Genomic DNA, 23,408 nt, shown 5'->3' with positions numbered 1-23,408 from the left:
TGGAGTCAAAGGGAAAGTTGTTTATAAATGTCGTGCAAACAAATGAGAAAACAATCACGAAACCTGGATGTTCAGAGCCCGCAATGAGGTTTGGTTCCTGGCATGGTTTTTCTCTTTTGTTACCCGCTTAATTACAGGAGAGATTTACTGTAAATCAACACAAACTTGTTGAGAAAGGTGCCCTTTATCCTCAGAATAAGCATTTCTATCCTGATGACAGTGTTCTCTTCCAGAATCACAATAACCCCATTTATGATTCCTGAAGGGACACTGAATCGCTTGATGAGTGTGAAAGTGATGCAAAACATGTGATGTGGCCATCACTAATCACCAGATCTCAACACAGCTGAACAGGAAATTTCGAGATTGACTGCAATAGAGGCAACTTCAGCAGAGTGACTATAAAGCAGGGGTGTCAAACTCAAATACACAGTGGGCAAACATTTAAAACCTGAACAACGTCGCGGGCCAACACTGAACACATGAACCCTTTAATATGGACCCAAACAAATTTTGCTTTAACATTGAATATGGAACAAGCAACGCTTATTACCATACAGTACAATAGTATTAATAGTTACACTATAGCTAGCCTTAACAGCAGCCTCACTTTGTGATGCAGCTTTTTTGAACAGCCGAACTTCATTTCATCTCAACTTTCTGGCTCCTTTGAGTCCTGTCCAGGCACTTGTATTTGTCATGGTGTTTCATTTCATAGTGTTGTCTAATGTTGTACTCCTTTGTAACTGCCATGTTGACTCCACAAACAAGACAAACGGGTCTCTTTTTTACATATGTAAACAGATATTCTACATCCCACTTGTCCAGAAAGCTCCTGTTTTCTACCTTTCTTTTCGGCATTTTTGGGAAGCTGGAGCACCGTGACAGTTGCAGTGTAAAGTCGCTATGACTACTGTCACCGAGGAGAGGGCACTTCTGGGTCCTGTCCTGCTTGACATGCCAAAACAACAGCAGGGCATTATGGGATTCATAGTATTAGCGGTGAAAGTGCTGTACAGTAATATTAGGGGCCAGCTGTAGTAATCATTTGATATTGTCTTGCAGGCCAAATATAATTACAGCTGCAGGCCAGAGTTTAACACCTATGCATTGTGTATTTCATTGCTTGTTTTGAAGACTTAAAGGTGCATTAAGGAGTTTGCACGTTTTATGCAAAACAGCAGCCCCTGCAGGCCTTGGGCGTAATGAAGCTTAGTGAAAAACTCATGCCTGTGGCTCGTGTGCATGGAAGAGGGGAACTCCTTCCTCGCTCGTTTAGTAGCGCTCCAGTAAAATTTAAGTTTCTTTTACCTGGTGGAGTCTGTGCTGGAGCTGTGGCAGTGCTAGAAGCCAGTCTTTTCTTACTTTCTGGAAGCTCCTGCTCAGTTGTTGCTCACTAAGCATCTGGCGGAGTAATGGCGGACAAAACAAAACTTAAGAAGCCGGAGCGCGCATTACGTCATTCCTTTCAAATTCTCCCAAAAAAATACTGGTGTTGGACCGGCACTGCAACTTTCAAGTGACAATTTAGCGCTGTTAGAGGTACTTGTAATGAATATGTCAGGGCACATTGTACACATCATTAAAAATGTGTAACATATTTATGGTGGAAAATAAGTATTTTTAAGGTTGTAAAACTCCTTAATGCACCTTTAAAATAGGTATGCAAATCTGACTAAATTCAAATCAGACGTTTGATATTATGTCAGTTTCAACCAGCATGTTGCTAATCTAGTGTAACACAGTCCTAATTATGACTGACTTGACTCTCATAGCAACAGCAGTGTTATCACCAACACATAAACCTTGATTAATGAATATGAACTAAGACATCTGTGCATCTTCTGCACTGCTGTTGTGTGATCAAACCCCACACACGCACACAGAACATGCAAAGGCCCGGCCAGTATTTGAACCCGGATCTTCTTGCTGTGAGGAGAGAGCACTAACCACCATGCAGTCCATGAACTGAGTAAAGAGTAAAAATTATATTTGACAAAATGTGGAGCGTGAGACATCAGGAAACATATTTGGCAGTAACAGCTGACCCACGCTGGACTTGTTAAAGTTAAAGCATCCCTCTCCTGAATTCTTGTCTTTGACTTATTACAAAATAAGTGCGTTTTTGTGGCAATCTGTCAAACAGTAATCGGATGTCCTTTTTGCAGTAGTTGTATTGATTTGCCTTTTATGAATTTGACTATGGCATATCTTTGACTTTTTATTTCTAAACCGGTTTTCTTCCATTTTTTCCCCCCTTTGTTTTTTCCCTTGTAACTGCATAGTTATATAATGTGTGGTAACTTGCTTCGTACTTCGGTTGGACACAGTTAGAAACTAGGTATGTTCAAAAGACACTGATCAGTCCAGTCAGCCATTGACAAATTCAGAGCAGACGAGAATCGCACCCCATTATATGTTAGAAAAGGTCATTGTCATTGCTGATAGAAATTGAACCCTGAATCAGTTGTACTTGAAAAGTGGTATGAAGGAAATTGCTCTTTTTTTCAGTTACTCAAACTCTAACATTTTGACGTAAAGTACTCGTTAACATTTTAACCCATTTGTAAGGTCTGCAGCTCAAACTTGATTCTGCATTGAATTGTGTGCAGGCCTGCAGGATGGCCCAAGCCGACAGTAAGCTGCTGGTCCTGGGAGCGCTAGCCGGGGTGGCCGGCGTCAGCGTCGGCTTGGCCGTGGTCTACTTCCGGGGTTTGAGGTCAGAAAGAAGAGCCTCATGTCCGGGCTTCTACCTGAACCGCACCAGCGACCAGGGGCCCGGCATCATGGTAGTGGACGGTCCCGGCATGGCCACGGGTCAGACCGAGGTGCTGGATCGTCTCGAAGCCCTGATTCAGTGCGTGTCCGAGCTGAAGGACGAGATGAAGGCGCTGAAGAACGCCCTGCCCACGCTTCAAGATCAGGTGAGGGAGGAGCTGAGGGGACGCGACGAGGCGCGGCGAGCCACGCCCCAGCACAGGGCCACGCCCACACGGAGGAAAAGGGCGCCGGGTGCCATCAGTGGGGTCAGAGCCGAGACCCGGAGTTCAGAGGAGGCAGAGAGTGAGGGAGGGTGAGTTCCTCTCAAACTGGACTTCATATTTCATTTTATCATCACTGATCACACACCGGTTTGTCTTTCCCTACTATTCCTCACTCAGTCACACACAGACAGTCGGTACTTCATGTAAAGCCAGTAGAAGCAATCAGCTCAGCACGTTCAGCCCACAGCTTCACACCCAATCACTCTGTCCTTCGAGAGCATTTAAATTGAAAATGTCTCCATTTAACTTTCCATGCGCTTGCTGTTTTGACCACAGGCACAGATGCTTATTAATAATAATAATGCATTGGTTTTATATAGCGCTTTTCAGGACACTCAAAGACGCTTTACATTGCATTGCATTATTCATTCACTCTGTACTGGGTGGTGGTAAGCTACTACTGTAGCCACAGCTGCCCTGGCGCAGAGTGACGGAAGCGAGGCTGCCAATCTGCGCCATCGGCCCCTCCGACCACCACCAACCATTCACTCTCACAACTTTCATACTTAGGCAAGGTGGGTGAAGTGTCTTGCCCAAGGACACAACGACAGTTTTACGCCTGCGGGAGCAGGGATCGAACCGCCAACCTTCCGGTTATGAGACGACCCGCTCTACCAACTGATCTACTGTCGCCCCGACAGTTAGCCTGAACAGACTCCTGTGGGAGAAACACTTTCAGAAATTTGCTAATTAAATATATAGAAATATTTCTGTTGCTCTAATCAATGAAAACTGTGAATTTCCTGTAAAACAGTTCTTGAAATGTTAACTTCGTGTCCCTTCTGAGAAAATGTTTTGCTCTCCCACTGCTGTGACCGACTGAAACAACAGCAGAGACGTGACCCTTTAGCAATGTACGGTTACGAAAGAAGACTTTATCACTCCTGATATGAAAATTGTTGATTTTTTTTTTCTGCCAGCCGCACTATACAAAGTGATAGCTTTATAACTTAACAATATGCAGCAGCTCATTCATACAGGAAATGAAAACATTGAGAATGGCTACTGTTTTTCATCCAAAAATAGGGACATTTTATTCTTATCAAATATGATTTGTTTTGCTATAGACTCTGCTAAGTATAGTAAAGTGGTTTTATGCATGTGCTCATCTGTCTCTGCTGATCAGACCAAAGTGTTCCACATCCAGGGTTGGAAACCGCTGCTCTAAAATATTGTGTGGACACATTTTCTTGGATGTTGCTGCGCAGGACGTGTAAGTGAAGAGGTGGAGTTTGGAATAACAGAGAAGCAGTGTCACCATTACATAGTTCTACCAGCAGACTTCACTGTTTACTATATTTAGCAGCACTTCATGAGCCGTCGTTGAGTAATGACACAAAGCAGATGTTGCCTTTAACGGCTGTATAATAGCTGTGTGAAGTGTGTCACTATCTTCCTGTTGCTTCTCTGTGTCAGTCGGCCAGTTTGATCAAACTCAGTTTGACTCCTAATGTAAAGTCTTCCCATTGACACCACAGTAACAGTCATTGTAAGCCTCTCCATGGGTGGCAGCCGGTATTTGGAAATTGATTCAAGTTAATTTCTATTTGAACTACCTAATTTGTCCATGAGTATGTATATTTAAAAAAAGGTTTAGTCCCCTCTATTTTACCAGCCTAACGCGCTCATTGATTCCACACACTAAATTCTAGTTGTGACAGTGCGTACATTCGCCTCAGGTGCTGCAGAGAACAGCAGACTAATCAAGCATGCCCAATCATCCACCTCAATCCCCAGCCAAATCCCTTGAACTCATGCCAAACCCAGGTAACATAAACAGCAGATGTTTCTTTTCAAACATTTAAAACCCTCACCTCGTCCTACCAAAACAAATAAGCAACAGGTAAATGATGTTGATCAATCTGACGCCTGCAATGTCAGCACGGTCTCAAAATGTAAGTTTCAGCACACGGAGACCTTTACTGTTGCGATGGACCATTTTGACATCAGTCTGTGTTTAACCTAGATTGACCTCTGCCACGTTTCTGCTGGAAGTAGAGCGTGCAACGTGCCAACCAGACATCGTCACACCGGCTGCAACCGCACTGCTGTCCAGAACGCACAGAGCTGTATACGTGTCCTCACACACCAGTGATTAATTAATTGCCTTCGAACAGTTTTTTTTAACTTTACCAACATATACAGTAGTAATCATCTGTCACGCCCTGTATTGTGTTAAATTGTGTCTTCTAAGAATGGCTTTTCATGCAAATGTTATGTTGAGTGTGAGGGAAGGGATGTTTCGAGTCAGTCAGTTGTTGTATGAAGTTGGATGTAGTTCTGCGATACATTCAGACACATGTCAACACATCGTTTACTGTTCAAAAAAGATAAATTACACACCTTCTTCCTCCAGTGCGAGCGTCATTTGTCCAGGAGCAAGGGTTTTCTGGCGTGTTTCACACTAATTACCATTAAAACTGTTTCGGGGTCACGTACATTTCACGGCACTGGGAGGAAGGCAGTTCACGGAGAGGTAATAACACCGCAATCAGATGAGTCCTCTTTCATGATGGATAAACATTTTGCATCGCGCTGCCTTTAATCAGCACTGTTCATTGGCTGCTGGTGCAGAAGGCGGCGTGAGGCTGCCCTCTAGCAGATGTGGCCCGAATGTTTTGAGTGGCAGTTGTCGGCCGCATCAAATGCTTCTAATTACAGTCGGGGCCATTATGCTTGAAAAGAAATCGCATCACGCACACACCTCCCATAATTAAAGATACTTTCCTGCCGCTCTGTTATTTGTATGAGCAGAGGGCGCGGGGGTAAAGTGGGAATGGTGCCGCCAAGAATTTCCAGCCCCTCAGGGAGCATTTAACCCCCCCAGGAGGAGCTGGTTATCATCCCTAATCCTCACATCCTTTTAAAGAGCTCGTTGTGTCTGCTCAGCTGGCTTGGAAGATATTTTGTGTGCACAAGCGCTCACTAAATATCTCCAGTGAGATCAAAGACAGGGGCGTTTGGCAAAGAATATATTCAAGATTAGCAAGCTTAGTGCATTTGTAGCTTGCTTCAAGTTGTAAGTTTGCAAAAGATCTGTGCTGAGCATGTTGCTGTTTGAGAAAGGCTGCGCTGGTTTAAAGAGATTTCACAGTAGCAGATGGAGTGGGAAAAAAAACTTTCATTCGATTTGAATGCCATCAGTGTGTGGGCACATTTCCAACAGGGGGCATCACACATGTATAGTCGTAGGCCTTCAGCAAGCTCTCCAACCAGCGCTGTTGCAAACCATAAATAGATGCACAGCAAGAGCAGATTTTTAATTGTTTCTTAATTGTTTCTCTTAATTGTTTAATTGTGTTGAAATTCTGAATGGGCATTTTAGAGGTTAAAAAATTCACCAAATTCATTCTTTTTAATTGATAAAAGCAGTGTTTTTTGTATTTTACTGAGCTTATCAAGTGTGATCATTGTTGGAGCGTCAGTGCAGATCCCACCTGAGTGGAGGAGTGTGTGCTCTCTCTGCATGGCTTAGTGTCAGATCTGAGAAGCATGGCTGTGTCCATCAAAACGGAGCACGAGGTGGAAAGCTGCAGCTGTTTATGGCTTCACTCCTCCTGTGTCACAATAACTTCCTCAGAGCTACCTCTCTGCAGGCGGAGGAGACGCATCAATCACCCCATCGGTGTGCCAAGCTGTCAGAAGCCTCATTTCAAAGTGTCTTGTAGGAACTTGTAATTCCTTGAACAGTTCCCATTGAGTTTATTCACATCACGTCGCCGTAGCTCAAGGACATTACCACTTCTTTTTTCCTTTTCCAAAAAGAAGAAGAAAAAAAAATCACATTTATGGCACTGGATCGTTGTTGATTTAAGCAGATTTAGGCAGGAGGTCTTTGTTTAGTGACGGGCAAGTCCGATCAACACGCAGGAGATGTTTAGAGAGAGAGAGAAGGAGCTTATTGTCTGCTTTGTGATTAAAAGCTTTACTCTGAATTCTCTGTGACGTCACGGAGGTGTTGCTCCGCAGCTGTAGGCACCCCAGACGTTCTCAGGTATATCCTCAGACTTGGTCTTCAATGAAAGGTTTTCAGCCAAACAAACACGTATATTGACAGAGGGTTCTGGAGCACAATGTCTGCCGTGCATGCAGAGCAGACGTCTGATGTTGCCCGGCACACAGCGGCTGCTCTCTGACCTTTTGAGTTTGACTTTGGCCACCCACATCAAGTCATTTTTCTCCCGATGACCCAGGCAATGACTGCAAAAGGCTTCCATTCGGTTTCCAATTTTAAAGCAATTGAATCAATGTGTAAACTGAAAACAGGGTGCAATGATTTGCAATATTCAGTAAGCATTGACAATGTATTAGATTTTGGAGTTAATGGTTTCACCATTTCATTGCACATGAATTTAATGGTTGCGTCATCCTTTAGTTTATGAATTGATCAATGTTTTTCATTGATGAAATTCCTGGAATGCAGACAGTCCTCTGCAGCAGCCCACTCTTCACTGTGAAGCCATGCTGTTGTCATGGAGATAACGTGGTCCAATACTGTCCTGCAGGAACATTTGATTCTGTCCCTGAAAGAGAAGTCGTCTGGACAGAAACAGCTTTGTTGATAGAGCCTCTCATAGTAAATACTCAGCCATATGTACCAATGCAAAGATGGCGATTCTTTGAGCTTTTAGTTGACAACAAGCTGGATGATCACTTCTCTTTTGGTCACCAGGATATCATGTCTGCTTTCTGGATGATATGTTTGTTTGTACTATGAAATAGCGTATCTTCTTAAAGCAATCCTTCCAGAGTCCTGTGTCTTTTGCACACATGATTTCCTCCAGATCATTTAACTGTCTTCTGCTGTAAATACGGGATCTTTCAAATCTTGAAATTGAATGTTGAACATGTTTTTTTTTTCTTTCAAGTTCAGCACAGGTTTTCTTTGTTTTTGCAGTTTGGTGAATCATGACCTCTTTTAGTCTAATATACTCTCTTACTGCTGTGGTTATTGGTACTATCAGTTTCAAAATGTGGTAATGCTTGACATGAAGTCAAACGAACGTATTCACACACTCCTACACCACTGGGAAGGGTTGCATAGCAAGGCATCATTGGGTGCAACTTTGTGTTCATCGTCATTGATGACATTTGGACGTATGGTCATGGTGAGAGGAGGATCATTGTACCAATTAAACTACAAGTCTTCAACATTCCTACGTAGCTCCAGAAGTAAATCATGTTTTTGCACCAGTGAATGTGAAGAGAATGTTTATTTATGAAGAGATTTTGCTGATATCTGGGTTTGAGTTGTTTTGTTGATTAGTCTTTTCTTGTTTTGTCTGCTCAGTAAAAGCTGTGTGCGTGCACACTGTTGGCTGTCGTTCTTATTTGTTTTTGGTCTCCAGCATTTGGCGTTTTGAAGGGATCTGCTGAGTCATCGTCGATTGGCCTTTTGTCAAGAGCTCAGCCAGGAGTCCTGTCCGTCCACACCGTGGTGGACTGTTTCAGTGTCTGACAGTCTGGGATCCACGTCCAGATTTGCAGAGACCTCCTGAAGGATGAAGCGCCTCCTCTGTGCTTTGGGCTAGAGGACATGACGCTTCCCCTCTCGTACAGAGTTTTCCTCATTAATTTTGTCCTCTAAAGAGCCCCCGACTGGTTGTGTGACCAGCTCGTCCCTGTATTTACTAAACACGTTGTATTGTAGGAGAGAAGCCTCTCTGTGAGAGATAAATAGATGAGTAATTTCCCTGGCTCACCACAGAATTGCTGGGAAAGAAATAATGTTTTGCAGCACACAATTCACATTGAGTGTTCAATTTAAAAACATTGCAAGGTAAACTATTTCACCAGCCATCAGTTTTATTTGGAGGTTTTGCATTTCCCTGCAAATGAAACCATCTGTTACACAATTAGACTCTTAAACCTCAGTTGTAAACAACTTGTACACTCCAGCCCAAAGTTTTAGGACTATTCTGGAGAAAGTATGAGCAGACATTTGAAACACTGTCTGTAGCTGCAGATTGGTGCCGACAACATGAGCAAGTCAGATGAAATGCTGCTTTCATGACTGACTTCTAATTACATCTTGTATCTGTGAGAAATGCCCGATACCTTATTTTCACACATTTCTTTCGTTTTGTGCCGCTTCCCCAGCGCGGTGAGGGACCCGCTGATGCTGTTGGCTGGGTGAAGAGGTTCAGTCACTTGTGCAGCCTGTGGTGGGGGTGTGAAAGGGAGGATACAAAAAAAAAGAAAAAGAACTGGACTCTGTGCACTTCGCTGGGCATTAATGCCGAGCAGGCCTTTAGCAGATGGTGAATAAGCTGGCTGGCGTGCTCCAGGGCTCGGCGATGTTGGGATGGTAACTGGGGTTTGTTTTGAACGGGGTAACCACAGAGACTGCTATTGCTAAGCTCTACTGAGAGATCTCTGCTTTGCCCCTTTGGGATGTGCACACTGATTGGCTGCTCTCCCCTGGTGAGCAGTTCAGCCTGTTGGAGCTGAAAGTTTAAAGCTTTTATTGAAAGTGAATGGTAGAGGGGTCCATGCCTGTGCACAGCTGTGTGTGATAGGCGACACAAACAACCAACTAAGTTTTTCACCTTATCAATCAGTTTTCCATTTCAGGTAGAAATACCACTGCTGTGTTATTAAAGTAAAAACTAATATCAGCATTAGCATTATAAAGTTTTAATTATTTAGTTTGATTCAGAAAAAAAAAAAACCTGTGTATTGGATTTCAGCTAATTCAGGACAGGTTTTTTTTCCTATCACCAAATGGTGAAGTTTGACTAGTAGTGGTAGGAGGCCTCCGTCGGTCGGTGTCGACTATGGGTGATTGTGCCCTAGTTGGATGTCACGTTGGAGCCACAGCTCGAACAGCTTCGGTTGTGACTGGTGAGGCCGATCCAAGAGTGACAGACTCTGCCACAGCGGATGCAGATGTGAGCGGTCGCCGGGTTGTCTCCAGGTGTGCGCGCCTTCCGTCTGGCTCTCTTGTCCTCTGCCAGGCTCTGGATCTTCTTTTCGCCCGTCTTCAGCTGCTTCTTGAGTACACTGCACCATCTGCTGTGGTCAGCTGCTGTGGTCTCCCAGCTCTGTGTTGATGTCCAGAGCTTTCATGTCGCGCTTGCAGACATCCTTGTAGTGCAGCTTGGGTCAGCCAACAGATCTTGTGCCAGACGCTGGCTCACGGTACAAGACGTCTTTCGGGATTCGGCCGCCTTCCATCCGGCGGACATGGCAGAGCCAGCGCAACCTTTGCTGTCTGAGCAGCGTATACATTGTGGGGAGGCCAGCGCTTGTGAGGACCTCTTGGGTTTGGCACCTTGTCGCTCCACTTGATGTTGAGGATATGGCAGAGGCAGTGCATGTGGAAACTGTTCAGCCTCTGCTCTTGCTTTGCATAAGCCGTCCATGCCTCACTGGCATACAGGAGAGTGTACGATGGAGGCATTATACACTGCCATCTTGTTCGTGGTTGTCAGCTTGGGGTTTTCCCAAACACGTGTAGTGAGTCAACCAAGTGTAGTTGCAGCCTTCCCGATGCGCTGGTTGACTTCCGCATGGAGGGACAGGTTGTCGCTGATTGTGTATCCGAGGTAGGTGAACAGGTGCAGAACGCCTAGTTCATAGTTGTTAACGGTGGTGACAGGTGGCGTTTCCACACCCTGGGCCAACACATTGGTCTTTTTCAGGCTGATCGTGAGCCCAAAGTCTTTGCAGGCTTGAGAGAATTTGTTCGTGAGTTCTCGGAGCTTATGCTCTGTGTGTGAGGTGACTGCAGCATCATCAGCAAAGAGCAGGTCCCTGATCATGATCTCACGAACTTCAGTCTTTGCTCTCAGCCTGGCAAGGCTGAACAGCTTCCCATCTTATCTGGTATGCAGATACAGGCCTTCAGTGGCAGTCCCAAATGCGTGCTCTAGGAGCAGGGAGAAGAAAATCCTGAAGAGGGTGGGCACCAGGATGCATCCCTGTTTCACCCCGTTCTTGATGTTGAAGGGCTCGGACGTACTGCACCGTTGCTGTCAGGCTGTCCTGGAATGACCTGATCATGCTGTTTTGGGGTCATCCAATTTTCATCAGGAGCCAGAAGAGCCCTTCCCTGGTGACCGAATCAAACGCTTTCGATAGGCCAATGAAGGCAATGTACAGGGGCTTCTGTTGTTCTCTGCACTTTTCCTGCAGCTGTCGAAGGGAGAAGATCATGTCCACTGTGGAGCGCTCTGCTCGAAAGCCACACTGGGACTCTGGATACTACATGACGTCCTTTGTCATTGTTGGAGAGAAGGTGGTGTGCCTCAAAACTTGAGATGCCAAGATAGTCACCCTGTATCAGAACAAGGGTGAGACAAGGACTGACTGCAACAACTACAGAGGCATCTTACTTCTGAGCATCATCGGCTAAATGGACGCCCGAGTCGTGCTAGCGCACCTACAACAGCTAGGAGAGTGTGTGTATATATCCAGAGTCCCAAAGTTTGACAAAATTTTCCAATGAAGCTAAAGTTTTCTGTCTGAAAGTGGTTTGTTAAACACTCACTTTCTTTGAGCAGCAAATGTATTTTGTTTGAGATGGCCAGATATGTCAAAGGTCATCTTCAGAAAACTCATTTTGTGTGCTCTCCCTCTATATATTCCTGAACGCCTGCAAAAAATAATTTCAGTATTGGCTGTTGTGTGAGTCATGGCGGGGCCCGCGCCGCATCGTGCCCCCGGTCAGTGTTGAAATACTACTGACAATATTTAGACATGTTCTTTCAAAGCCACACACTGCTAGTAACATCGCAAGGATAATAATGGTTCCTGCACAAACATATATGCATTACATAAACACACAAAGTAATACAAATAGATCCTTAGCTTCTTTTTTTTCTTTCAACTCAAGTGATTCATGAGCCGTGGAATGGCGTGACAGGAATGCGCTGATCACTCAGTACTGCGCTGCCTGTCTCTCCAGCTCCACTGAGTAAATAACTGCGGGGAGCGAGGGAAAACGGACTGCTGAATGAATACAGGGACAAAAGGATGAATGAATTAGAGGATGAATGAACGACACAGGTCCAGCAATGTTCCTATCTCTTGCCACACACTTATTTGTTGCCAGGTACTCCTCAGTAAACTGGTGCAACCAGACAATAGTTCAACACAAAAGCACACCCGTTCAGAGTGTTTAAAGCCTGCTTGTCTTGGCCAATAAATGATTTGAGGCCTGGCTGCAGGTTTTCGGATTTACAGAGGAGTTAGTGAAGAGAGGAAGATTGTAGCAATGCTTTGGCACACTATCCCTAAATGACTGGAGATTAAAATAAAGATGCTGTCAAATCTTGTTCCTCCTGCAGAATGATTCTCATGTCAATGCAAAGCCACTGGATGTGCAAAGCACTCAGATGTTTTTCCCGTACTTCACTACTGCTCGTCTTAACTCATTGAGATTTTTTTTCCACCTTGTGCCCTAGATTTAATATCTTGACTTTTGCACAGACTCACCTTTTACATACACGTGAGATTCATTGTTTTTACAAACATATTGACTGAAACTTCCTTTCGCATGAATAAGAATGCGTTTGACCTGAACAGGCGGCATTACAGCGCGCCGTGAAAAGTCGGGCTGAATTCCTTCATCTCAGCACACCATCATGTTCCCGTTGCGTTGTTGACTTTGTCAGTCTCGGTGCTCTTTTTCTTGACAGTTTCTCTCTGGAGTGAAGCAGAAATGCCCTCACGTTGCTCCTGTAATCAGGTTGTAGGTGTGTGTTATGGGGCGGAGCCAGCGAGTGGCCCCCGGCGCGAGGCACCTGTTGGGCCCAGAGTGTTTCTGTCTGTGGCCCGCTCCGACACATCCCCTCAGAACCGTGGCTGGCAGCCCAGCATACTCTCCTAACCACCAATGACGCACATGCGGCCGCTGCCAGCACTTAATAGACGCGTTTCATATTTTTTACCTTTGTCTGCGCCTTTCATTTTCCCCCTGTATCGTTAATGTAGCTGTTTTTCTCCCCCCTGCTCCCTAAGTGTTGGCTCAAGGTGTCGGTGCACGCTCGCAGTCATTGAAAAGGCACCATAAAACATCAGTGCGTGCCCCACCTCGCTAAACAAGTCTCCCTGTGTCTGAAGAAAAGCCTTCAGGTGTCCGCGTTCGGACGTCACGCCGTTCTCAACAGCTAGCATTTATAAACAATTACGTGACCTACTTATATAAACAGGCGAAATGGCCTCGGCGTGTAAACAGGCTGAAGATGGGTCCCGTATAATCAGCACCTTTGAGGAAGGCAGCTTGTAAAAAAAAAAAAAAAAAAAAAAAAAAAATTGCTCCTTCTAACAGGATATTACGGAGCCCCGGACATGACATGGTAAAAAAAAAAATTTAATTGTGGCCACGAATTACTAATTCGTTCCTTCGAATTAATAAATCGTGCGCACGAATTACTAATTCGTTCCCTCGAATTAATAAATCGTGCGCACGAATTACTAATTCGTTCCCTCGAAATAATTAAATCGTGCGCAGGAATTACTAATTCGTTCCCTCGAAATAATTAAATCGTGCGCACGAATTACTAATTCGTTCCCTCGAAATAATTAAATCGTGCGCACGAATTACTAATTCGTTCCCACGAATTAGTTATATCGTTCATATACTGAACAGTTCAGTGAAGTTGGCAGCATATTGACAGATACGGACTTTCATTCTCAATAACTCTTTAACAAAACGTCAGTAACATACAAAGGGCACTGCATCCCATCGTTGTGAGGTGGACGATATGCTATAAGCTCATTTTTATTAAAAATATCTGTCTATCAAGCAGCAGAAACAATATTGATTTCAATCAGCACCCGGTAGTGCTGCGGGCTTCAGGGACCGTCTACAATTTACAAGACGCTGCAACAGTGAAGACAAATACCATAACCAATAAATTTGATAGGAGACAAATGAAGGTTGTAGCGGTTATGGTGGCACTGTAGTAAATCCCAGTGGTGGTATTACGTTTTTTTTGTTGTTGTTGTTTTAGTTGTTGTTTTTTTGTTTGTTTTTTTTAGCTATTTGTCTTCACTGTTGCTGCGTCTTGTAAATTGTAGACGGTCCCTGAAGCCCGCAGCACTACCGGGTGCTGATTGAAATCAATATTGTTTCTGCTGCTTGATAGACAGATATTTTTAATAAAAATGAACTTGTAGCATATCGTCCACCTCACAACGATGGGATGCAGGCGCCCTTTGTATGTTACTGATATTTTGTTAAAGACTTATTGAGACTGAAATTCCGTATCTGTCAATATGCTGCCAACTTCACTGAACTGTTCAGTATATGAATGATATAACTAATTCGTGGGAACGAATTAGTAATTCGTGTGCACGATTTAATTATTTCGAGGGAACGAATTAGTAATTCGTGCTCACGATTTAATTATTTCGAGGGAACGAATTAGTAATTCGTGCGCACGATTTAATTATTTCGAGGGAACGAATTAGTAATTCGAGGGAACGAATTAGTAATTCGTGGGAACGAATTAGTAATTCGTGCGCACGATTTATTAATTCGTGGGAACGAATTAGTAATTCGTGGCCACAATTTAATTTTTTTTTTACCATGTCATGTCCGGGGCTCCGTAGGATATGAATTGATCTGAGAAACTCCTCACCTGAGGTGTGTTTCCTCCGCCTCACAAGTCGAAGGTGCTGTTAGAAGTTTCTTTATTGATGCTTCCCAAGGCCAAAGTGCTGACGGCAGGAAGCAGACTGTCTGACCTGTTGACTGGAGTCGCCGAGGCGTTCGGGGCCCTTTTGGAATCCACATCAGTCGTTTAATTGCACTCGCTGACAAAATGCTGAAGTAGGATGTTTTTCTTTTGTGCTTTCAGGTACATTACTGCTCTGACAGACTCCGAGGAAGACGAAGAGCCGAGCGATGAAGAACAGTCTGAGGACAAGCTGTCCGCCCTCCTCGACAGGATCGATCGTTTACATCAGGGCAGCGAGTCAGACAAACGAGAAAGCCTCGGTGTCCTCCTGGAGCACAGGGAGGAGGTGTGTGTTCACTCAGTATAGAGATGTTTGTGTGTATGACTGGATCTGGATCTGTGTGGCTCAACTGTTGTGTGTTTCTCCAGTTTGGACGCAGCTCACCGTTTCTGTGGCGGCTGGTCCGAGCTTACTGCGACGTCCACGACATCAGCTCGACCCTGGAGGAGAAGAAGGCCCAGGCAGAAACGGGTAATCTACCAAAGCCTTGCTTTCAGGCCAAGCATCCCACTGTGGATCTGAAACCCTGTAATGTCATACACCCGACGGTTTGGCTCGCCAAGCCACAAATGTCAGTGTCTCATGTGGAAAACCCAGATCCGCGCGAGCTGAGATTTCTGCAGCGCTCTCAGTCAGTTGGCCGGATTAGTTCTGCCACAAAGCACTGATGAGGCTTTGTCAGTGGTTTCTGTTTACATTAGAACAAACAGAACAAACGGTCACAGTTAAGTTCTGTAGTGTATTTTCACTCCTTATACATGAAAAAATCCTGAATGGAAATCATTTATATTACACATTTCTATCAGAAAGAATAAATCCACATGAATAACTTCATAAACAAACAGTGTTTTAAAAAAAAAAAAGTATCATAAATGTATTTTATCAAATAAACTTTATTAGATATAAATACAGATATATACAGATACAGATATAATTACTTCAATGCATACTTTCCTTCTTTTTTTTAATAGACTAATATGCCAATATTAAATAAACGATAGAAAAGCTCCTAGCTGCACTCAACCATCACACTCTCCCTACTGTTGGTTCTGTCAAGGCCAGATTTAAACAATTCAAACCTCATGGAACAGGTATATTTAAGCTTGTTCTGCTTGTCGTTTCGAATCAGACACAGTACAAAGACCAGTTCACAGCATATTTATAGATAATACAGTTGCAGCAGTTGTGTCCAACAAGTTTCATGTGGGTTCACAGGCGTTTAATAAACATTTCTGCTTTACAAAGTCAGAACAAACTTTTTTCATTTTAGTGAGTGATTTACAAGCTGAAGCAACCACAAAGACAGATCTTATCAATGTCGGTTAAGTGTCAGGTATTTTTAGCCAAATGATGGAATAAAACATTTTCTTTTCTTCAGCACTCAGACGTTCACCGGAGATCACCGTGTTTTTTTCCCCTTATACAGAGCCTGTTTTGTGATTCTGCTGGAGTTTAGACCGGAATGACCTGTTTCTCTGTAATACCTCCTCATCGATGTGCCTGAGATCAGAGCAGACCTGGTGCTTCCTGCAGAGACATCAGTGTCACAGCATTTGACAGTTTCAGATACGCGGTTATATAAAGCAACGGGGCATCATATTTAACACTCATGCGGGTATTTATAGACGCATATGGAATGAGACGATTACCACTGAGTGATGAAGGGTTTAAACTTGAGCTCCTCTGAAGCATTGTATTTCACCTAACTTCTGTTGTCATTGCTTTAATCCATCGCCTGGTGATGTTCCTTGATTTATATGTATCCTGCTGTGTTTTCTCAGCTAACACGCCCTTTGATTCTGCTAATCCACACTTTCTTCATTCATCATGTGAACAAGAATGTCCAGGGCTCAGTGTGCATTGGTTTTATGTTTCAGTACATGATCACTATCTCTTTTCTTTTCTTTTCTTTTTTTTTTCTTGTCCCCCTTTCTAGGAAAGCGAATCGGGGAAGAGGCAGTGAGTCTGAACCCTACGTGTGCTGAAAGTCATCAGTGGTAGGTTTTATTTGTTTATTTTTCTTCCCATTTAAATAATAAAAAAAAAAAAAAAGACCGTTAATTAAAGATCTTAGAAAGAAAAGCACAACCTTTGAAGGTGGAGCTTGATGACTACTTGCCATAACTTATCACAGATACGTGAGAATCTTTGATAGTTGTTGCAGGAACTTTGTGGAAAAAAAGTGAAATCCTCTTGAGCTGGGATGAAAGCGTCGGAACAGGTACTTTCCCCAGATGAGAGGCGCTGCGGGGCCTGAGCGTTTGAGTGATGTGTCCCCCAGGAGCAGCTGCTGCTCTGCGTTTTGGACGGATGGCTGTCTGACTCGCGTTTCTTTTTGGGCAGTTCAGCAAACGTACCAAATCAAAAAGAAACTCACTCAGAGAGCAGATGAAGGATCAACCTAGTTATGTTTTGTTAGTTTACCAAAGCAAAAAGAAGTGAAATATCTAGAGGAAAGTGCATATTTAGTGAAATGAAAGAGTGAAAATGTGTCTTTCAGCGGAGCACTTCTGCATGCAGCGCAGACATGCGTGTTTACCAGATAACAGTAGCTTACCTCCCAAACATCTTCCTTCAGATCGCCCCCTCGTCCACCTGATAGCGGCACATTCAGCTTCAGGAATGTAAACACGGCCCGGGTTAACACGACTGTGAGAGAAACTGATGCGTGTACTGGAATAGCTCGCGTGATTAATGGTCCTCTCTTATTACAGTAGCCTTTATGTTGGCGGTTGCTTCACGGCAGGAGCTGCACGCTGTTATTTACACCTGTGTGTTTGCGGCGCTCGGGGATATGCCGATGATAAATGTCGCGACAAGGCGAGCGCTCACATTTTGTGTGTCCTCGTCACTCATAAATTGCAAGAAGTTGATGCCTGCATAGATGTTTGTGCGTGAATCTTTGTTAGTTTCTCAATGTTGTTATTTTTTTAACACTCTATTTCTAACAACTGTCTGATAACTTTAGCGTCACGCCGAGGTTAGGGGAATTTTGCAGCCAGAGGTCATTCGCAGGCAGATCCAGGAAAGCAAGCCGGCAGTGCCTCTTCTCATCCGCACCACCCCAGCCACTCGGTGACTCAGGCAAAAATCCCCTTGCTTTTAATTATCCGCGCGCAGTGTGGCCGATGGCATGAGTCCCGTTTGTATTTGTGCAGGCCCCAAAGCATTCCTACCCTGAAACACGGCTCATGTCAAAACTTGACTGCCTATCACACGTGGAATCCACGGCTGGAATAGAGAGATGAAGATTGCTCCAGACGCAGCTCTCAGATCGGCGTGCTGCAGGAAGAGCACCCTCATGCTCGGCTCCATTAAAGTGATGCAGGGCCCCCGTTCACTAATCCTGCTTCATTCTATCCTCGGCAGTGAAAAACGGACGTATCAGTTCAATACAGTCACTAGCATGTCGTGTGGGTGGGCTTGCTTTTGTAACCGTTTCCCATTGTGGGTATTTGTTACAGTTAATCACATGCATGAATTAGTGTCCTCCATAATTGAGCTCGTGTGGATAATTTTCTGCATGTGAAGTACGCTCATGGAAACGGGCGAAATGGCCCGCTCTATCCCCGTTTGCTCTGTTTGTCGGGGGAATAATTAGCATTAGCTCATGCACATACCGCAGCACTCCAGACGTCAAGTGAAATAGAAGGCCGTGTTTGTTTAGTTAATTAAGAGCAACAGCTTTGAAAAAGCTTAATGCTTAATCCCACATCCACTAATGGAATTTGTAAGATTCTTAAACCGAGCAGAAATGCTGTCTAAGTTGAATGGACAGGACAAAGTAGGTAAAGCCGCACTCGGAGAAGGGAGGAGGCAGGGAACTGGGGACGGTGCCAGGCAGTGTTGCAAGGAAGTTTATGTCTGAGGTAACTGTTTACTTAGTGTGCCGATGCCGTGAGAAAACTTGTCACCTGTTTTCCCGAATGCCGCTCAGCCCGTCACAGTTTGGCAGGAGTTGTAAAGACGCGCTGCCACTCAGTTCCTGCTCAGCCACTCAGACTACCTGCACAGGCTTCTCTCTGCACATCGCCTGAAGTACTTTTTAACCTCTGCATCACGACGTACCCGAGTGCAGTTTGTTCCAGCGGATCTGTTTGAGAGAAAAAGTTCAGCAAATTTGTTTTGCAACAGCATTTTGAAGTATCTGCAAAAACAAAGCGTATGATCGATGCCGATAGCTATTTACTGAAGAACTGGCCAAACTTATTGCAAATGCTTGAGTAACCACAAATACTTTCAGCATTTTTTAATTTGTCATGAAGTTATTTCACGTTCAGAAATCAAAGCTAATAAACTCTCACGACCTAATGTGTGTGCTGACAGTGACATGTGAGTGAGGGCTTACAGGTTGGGTGAGGAGGACAGTCTGAACCAACCGGCTCCGGTGTATCTGCAGCTCGTTTCATATTGAACGACGCGGCTCTGCACCCCCTCGGGGGCTGATCTTCAAATGGATCAACCCCAGCCGTACCTGAACACACTGAAACCTGAGGCGCGGTTATGTTTTTGCACCTTGGTGATTCAGCAAATGTCTCGTTGGTTAAGAAGCGATGTAATGAAATGCACTGAAGAGGGATTCAGCTGTAAAGCTTCACACTTTAATTAGCAGACAACACCAAAGACCAACCCAAGGAGCATATTCTGAGCATCTCAATTAGATAAATTTGCTTTGGTTCAGAATGTTTCTGAAGAATCAGCGACCCTACCAGTCTTTACACACTGATCTAACATGAAAACATTACTGATCATGCAGAAGAGCCTCGTTAGCTTGATGCCGCTCCCTTCAGGGGTCGCATCCTCTCCCTCTCTTTGATCCAGTATATCCTCTCTCTCTCTCCCCAGCATGTCCATTTAATCAATAACTTGATAACCATTGTCAAGCGCATATTTTTAGTGGCAGTGCAGATATTCCATATGTTATTCTTATGTAGGAAATACAGGTTTATTCATCTGGTGTGTTATAAATGAAATCGCCATTCGGCTTGACTCTGGCTGAAATGTGTGTGTCGGTCATAACACTGCCATGCAGTGGCCAACAAGAGTGAAAGCACCTGTTTTCTTTGAAGTTGGGCAAAAAATGTTTGTTGAATGTAAGATAAAGTGAGATAAATAAAATCCTACGTCGTTCTCATTGCACCACAATTTGAATGAAGTAGGATTTTTTTGGGAGAAAAAAAAATACTCCTGATATTGCCATGCTCGTTGTATCGCAAAATAAATTAAATCCCTCTAGAATTAATAAAGTATTTTCAATTTTTTCCAGTTGTTGCTTTCTGTGGTGGATTAGATCACAAGACTTAATGCTTACACCACATTTATCGGTCTGAAAGTGTTTTTCATGGTCATTTAGTCATCCATTTACTCTCACACCACTGAACTTCCAGGAAAACTAGCAACCCCTCCCTTCTTTGGGGCTAACGGGCAGTTTGCAGTCTTGCTAACTGAATCTCAGTGCAGTTATTGACCTGATTTTGATTCTACATCAATAAGTTGGGAAGGTTTTTTTTTTTGGTTGTTTACTGCAGGTACTCGTATAAACAGCCATCAAATGGAAGACATGTTTTTGCTCTTCATTTCAGGATGCAGTGTTAACACTAGTCGATTCGTCTTATTGAATTAATGCATGTTCAGCATTAGAGATTTTATCTGACTGGACAAAGATTTTCTTTTATGGTTGTATCTCTTTGCAATGTCAATAAAGCAATTTTCTATGTTTATCAAATTAAACATGTCCTGTTCATTCACTAAAGTCACACTTCATCAGACAGTAGTTGTAAATGAAGCCAACTTGCTCATTTTCAGAGTGAAATCTTTGTGGCATTCATCAAAATCTAACCTTTTTAACTTTTATTATTCATCCGTCTTCATGTACATTTGTTATCTTTGGAGGTGTTCATATGCAGTCAGGTAGCATAAAGTGGGATTGCCACACAGTTTTATTTCTTAACTACAAGTTTGAATACATACGCGGCTCAGTATCTGCATTTTCTGTATAGCACCCTCATGATGACAGATCTGAGCGTGTTTTGATAAAAATCCAGGTTAATGCTGGATGTCCTCAAACTTTTCTCATTGGAAACTGTTGATGTACAGCTACAAGTTTTCCTTTGTGAACTTCACACGTCAGAAAAGATCAGCCAGCAACCCTTGTGAGTCTGCACACCGGCTTTTTGAAGACCTGAAGTGATGAATGAACGTGATGTCCCTGCAGCAGTCATCACTTCTCAGCGGATTACGCATACTTTCCCACTCTGTCATGCAATAAATCTCTGCACACAGCCCAGGACAAGTGGATGAGCACTCTGTTCAGATCTGATGTGCGTGTTAGCATTAAGTGCAGCATTCAGATGGATATTACCAGTGTACTTTGAACCTCCAGCTTTCATATACTATTTTTGTAAATGTCTTTACTAAAAAAAAAAAAATGCTCTGAAGGTGTGCTTTTGTTTTTATATACATACGTATATATAAATATATATATATATATATGTGTATTATAATTGGACTGACAGTCTATGCCTGGTTTTCTAGTGTGTCCATCACTAACGGCATGAAGCTCCTATACCGTTTCAATATTAAAGGTGCTGTAGGCAGGATGACCCATCTAAGATGGCGATTTGAAACCCAGCACAGCCAATCCTGTCCTGTTTTCTCTGACATCACGCCCTTACGCAAGTTAAGCCCCTCCCACAAGAACGTGCGACGAACGCCTCTCAACCAATCATGGTTAGAGCCTCATGGGCTCTTCTGATTGGTCAAAGATACCTGGAGCTGTCGAGATTCCTTTTCAGCTCAGAACAGAGACAGATGGAAACGCTGCACCCTCGCGGTAGTGCAATTATGCTACACTCCTAAAGGATGATCAATGGATACTCTAACATCTAATCCAAAGAAAACACAGAAAAATTAGCATTGTTAGCAAAATCCTGCCTACAGCACCTTTAAGTCTGATATGTGATCAGCAAACAGAATGAACAATATATGATCTTTCCTCCTGCAGCACAGAAGTGAAAGTAATAAATTGTTCTAAAAAACTCTAATGGTATTGAATTTATTCTTTTTGTTTTTTTGTTTTGTTATCAGGTGATTGCTGTGGAATTAGCTGTGAGGTGGTGTGTGTGACGTGAACAGTGAAGAAAGAGATGTGTGTAAGAGCTGTGACGTGTATGGTCATATAATCTGTGGCTGCATTTCATCAGTGTCCGTGGTTACTACACGCTGCAGTAAAGGTTAACGGATAATGTAGTCATCCTTGTTTATCCTATTTTCTGCTCATGATTGCCAATAAGGTTATAGTTCTGGGAACATGTTTGGTGAACCTGCCAAGTACAAGGGAAAAAAAACCTAATAAATCTGTTCCAAAGAAACAAACGACCATCTTCAGAGTTTACAGAGAATGATCCAAAATAGTGGAAATACATTTATATTTTCATTGTCTTGGCAATAAAACAGGCTAGTTTATTTTCCTTTTCGATGACATATTTAAAAAGTACATGCATTTGTAGGATGAGCTACGGAATCATTTGTTTGACTTAACAATCGATTTGTCAAATCTTCTTTGCATTTACTATTCGTCCACAATCTTACATTGACACTTAAGCATGGTCAACATGCAGCAGATGCAAAGAGCGCTTTGCTGCATGCTCCACAGTCGAGTAGCATCGTTTCATTGGCGACGGTGAGAAAAGGAGGCTTCTCATTATTGTCATTGAGAAGTGAAATTAATTTCAGCACCAAGTTGTAAAACCATATCCCATATCATATATTGATAAGCTCTATTGTCAAAAAAAACCAGTGCTCATAAAGAATCGTAGACATACGTTCACACTCTCACCCTTGTAGCTGACACATCTTTGGATTGTGTGTTGGAAGCTCGGGTTCCTTGGTTGGAAACTGAAAATCTGAAATATATGCGACCTGGTTTGGATTACAGCAGAACTATTTGGTCAAACTCACTCAAATCCTTACACCCGACCCCGGCCAATTTTCCCAGTTGATGCACATCAACATGAAGGACAAAATGTTCATTTTCACCCACAATCCAAAGCTGGCCTGGTGTAACGATTTGGAATCTTTTGTGACTGCACTTTGTGCATGTTGCAAAAGGGGAAATAACTATCGGTGTGCTTTTAAAACACAGATATATTTGTTTTTGCTAAAGTATTAAGTTTATTTACTTTATTATATAAAAAATAAAAGAAAATTGGCGTATTCCTAAATAAAATGTTGACAAACCTCAGCTAGCATGTGGAGACCATATGTGGTCCAGCTCAGGTGGCTTTCAATGTGATGGTCTGCGGTTGCACTGGGGTCCATGGGGTGGGCTTTCGTGACAGTGAGCGTGAAGCCTGGTTGTATAATCTCAGCAGGCTGACGCCCGGGAGATGTGATTGCATGGTTGTATCCCTCGCTTTGTTTATAGGTGTGGTTTCAAAGATCCCACTGTGTGAAGTCAGCCTATGGTAATCCCTGACTCCAGGGCCTCGCTGATGGTACAAAGGCCCGTGGATTAGCCAGGGAGACCGCGGCAGTGTCAGTCACAGGGGGGCTTGGTGGAGGGGGGCGTCGGTCCGTTCGACCTCTGGAAAGACAACTTCAATTTCAAACACGTGGCCCCGTTGTTAGCGACAGCTTTGTACTCTGTTTTCAGTAGCCGTAGTAACCCGTGTGTGT

The 23,408-nt window shown here is 43.6% G+C and overlaps 1 protein-coding gene across 4 annotated transcripts in view; it reads left to right on the top strand.

Moving 5' to 3' along the window:
• rmdn2 (regulator of microtubule dynamics 2) overlaps positions 1 to 23,408 on the top strand; it is a 37,698-nt gene that overhangs the window by 1,549 nt on the left and 12,741 nt on the right. For all 4 annotated transcript variants that reach the window (XR_003932711.1, XM_030107238.1, XM_030107239.1 and 1 more), the window contains exons 2-5: positions 2,613 to 3,073; positions 14,852 to 15,017; positions 15,101 to 15,203; positions 16,669 to 16,729. Coding sequence is in view for 3 of the 4 variants with exons in the window: in XM_030107238.1 (XP_029963098.1) it covers positions 2,613 to 3,073; positions 14,852 to 15,017; positions 15,101 to 15,203; positions 16,669 to 16,729 (791 nt within the window). In the remaining variant the exon portion in view is untranslated. The remainder of the gene's footprint in view (positions 1 to 2,612; positions 3,074 to 14,851; positions 15,018 to 15,100; positions 15,204 to 16,668; positions 16,730 to 23,408) is intronic.

Source organism: Salarias fasciatus, chromosome 13, assembly GCF_902148845.1.
Source record: "Salarias fasciatus chromosome 13, fSalaFa1.1, whole genome shotgun sequence".
Lineage (NCBI taxonomy): Eukaryota > Metazoa > Chordata > Actinopteri > Blenniiformes > Blenniidae > Salarias > Salarias fasciatus.
This window is presented reverse-complemented; position numbering and strand designations above follow the sequence as displayed.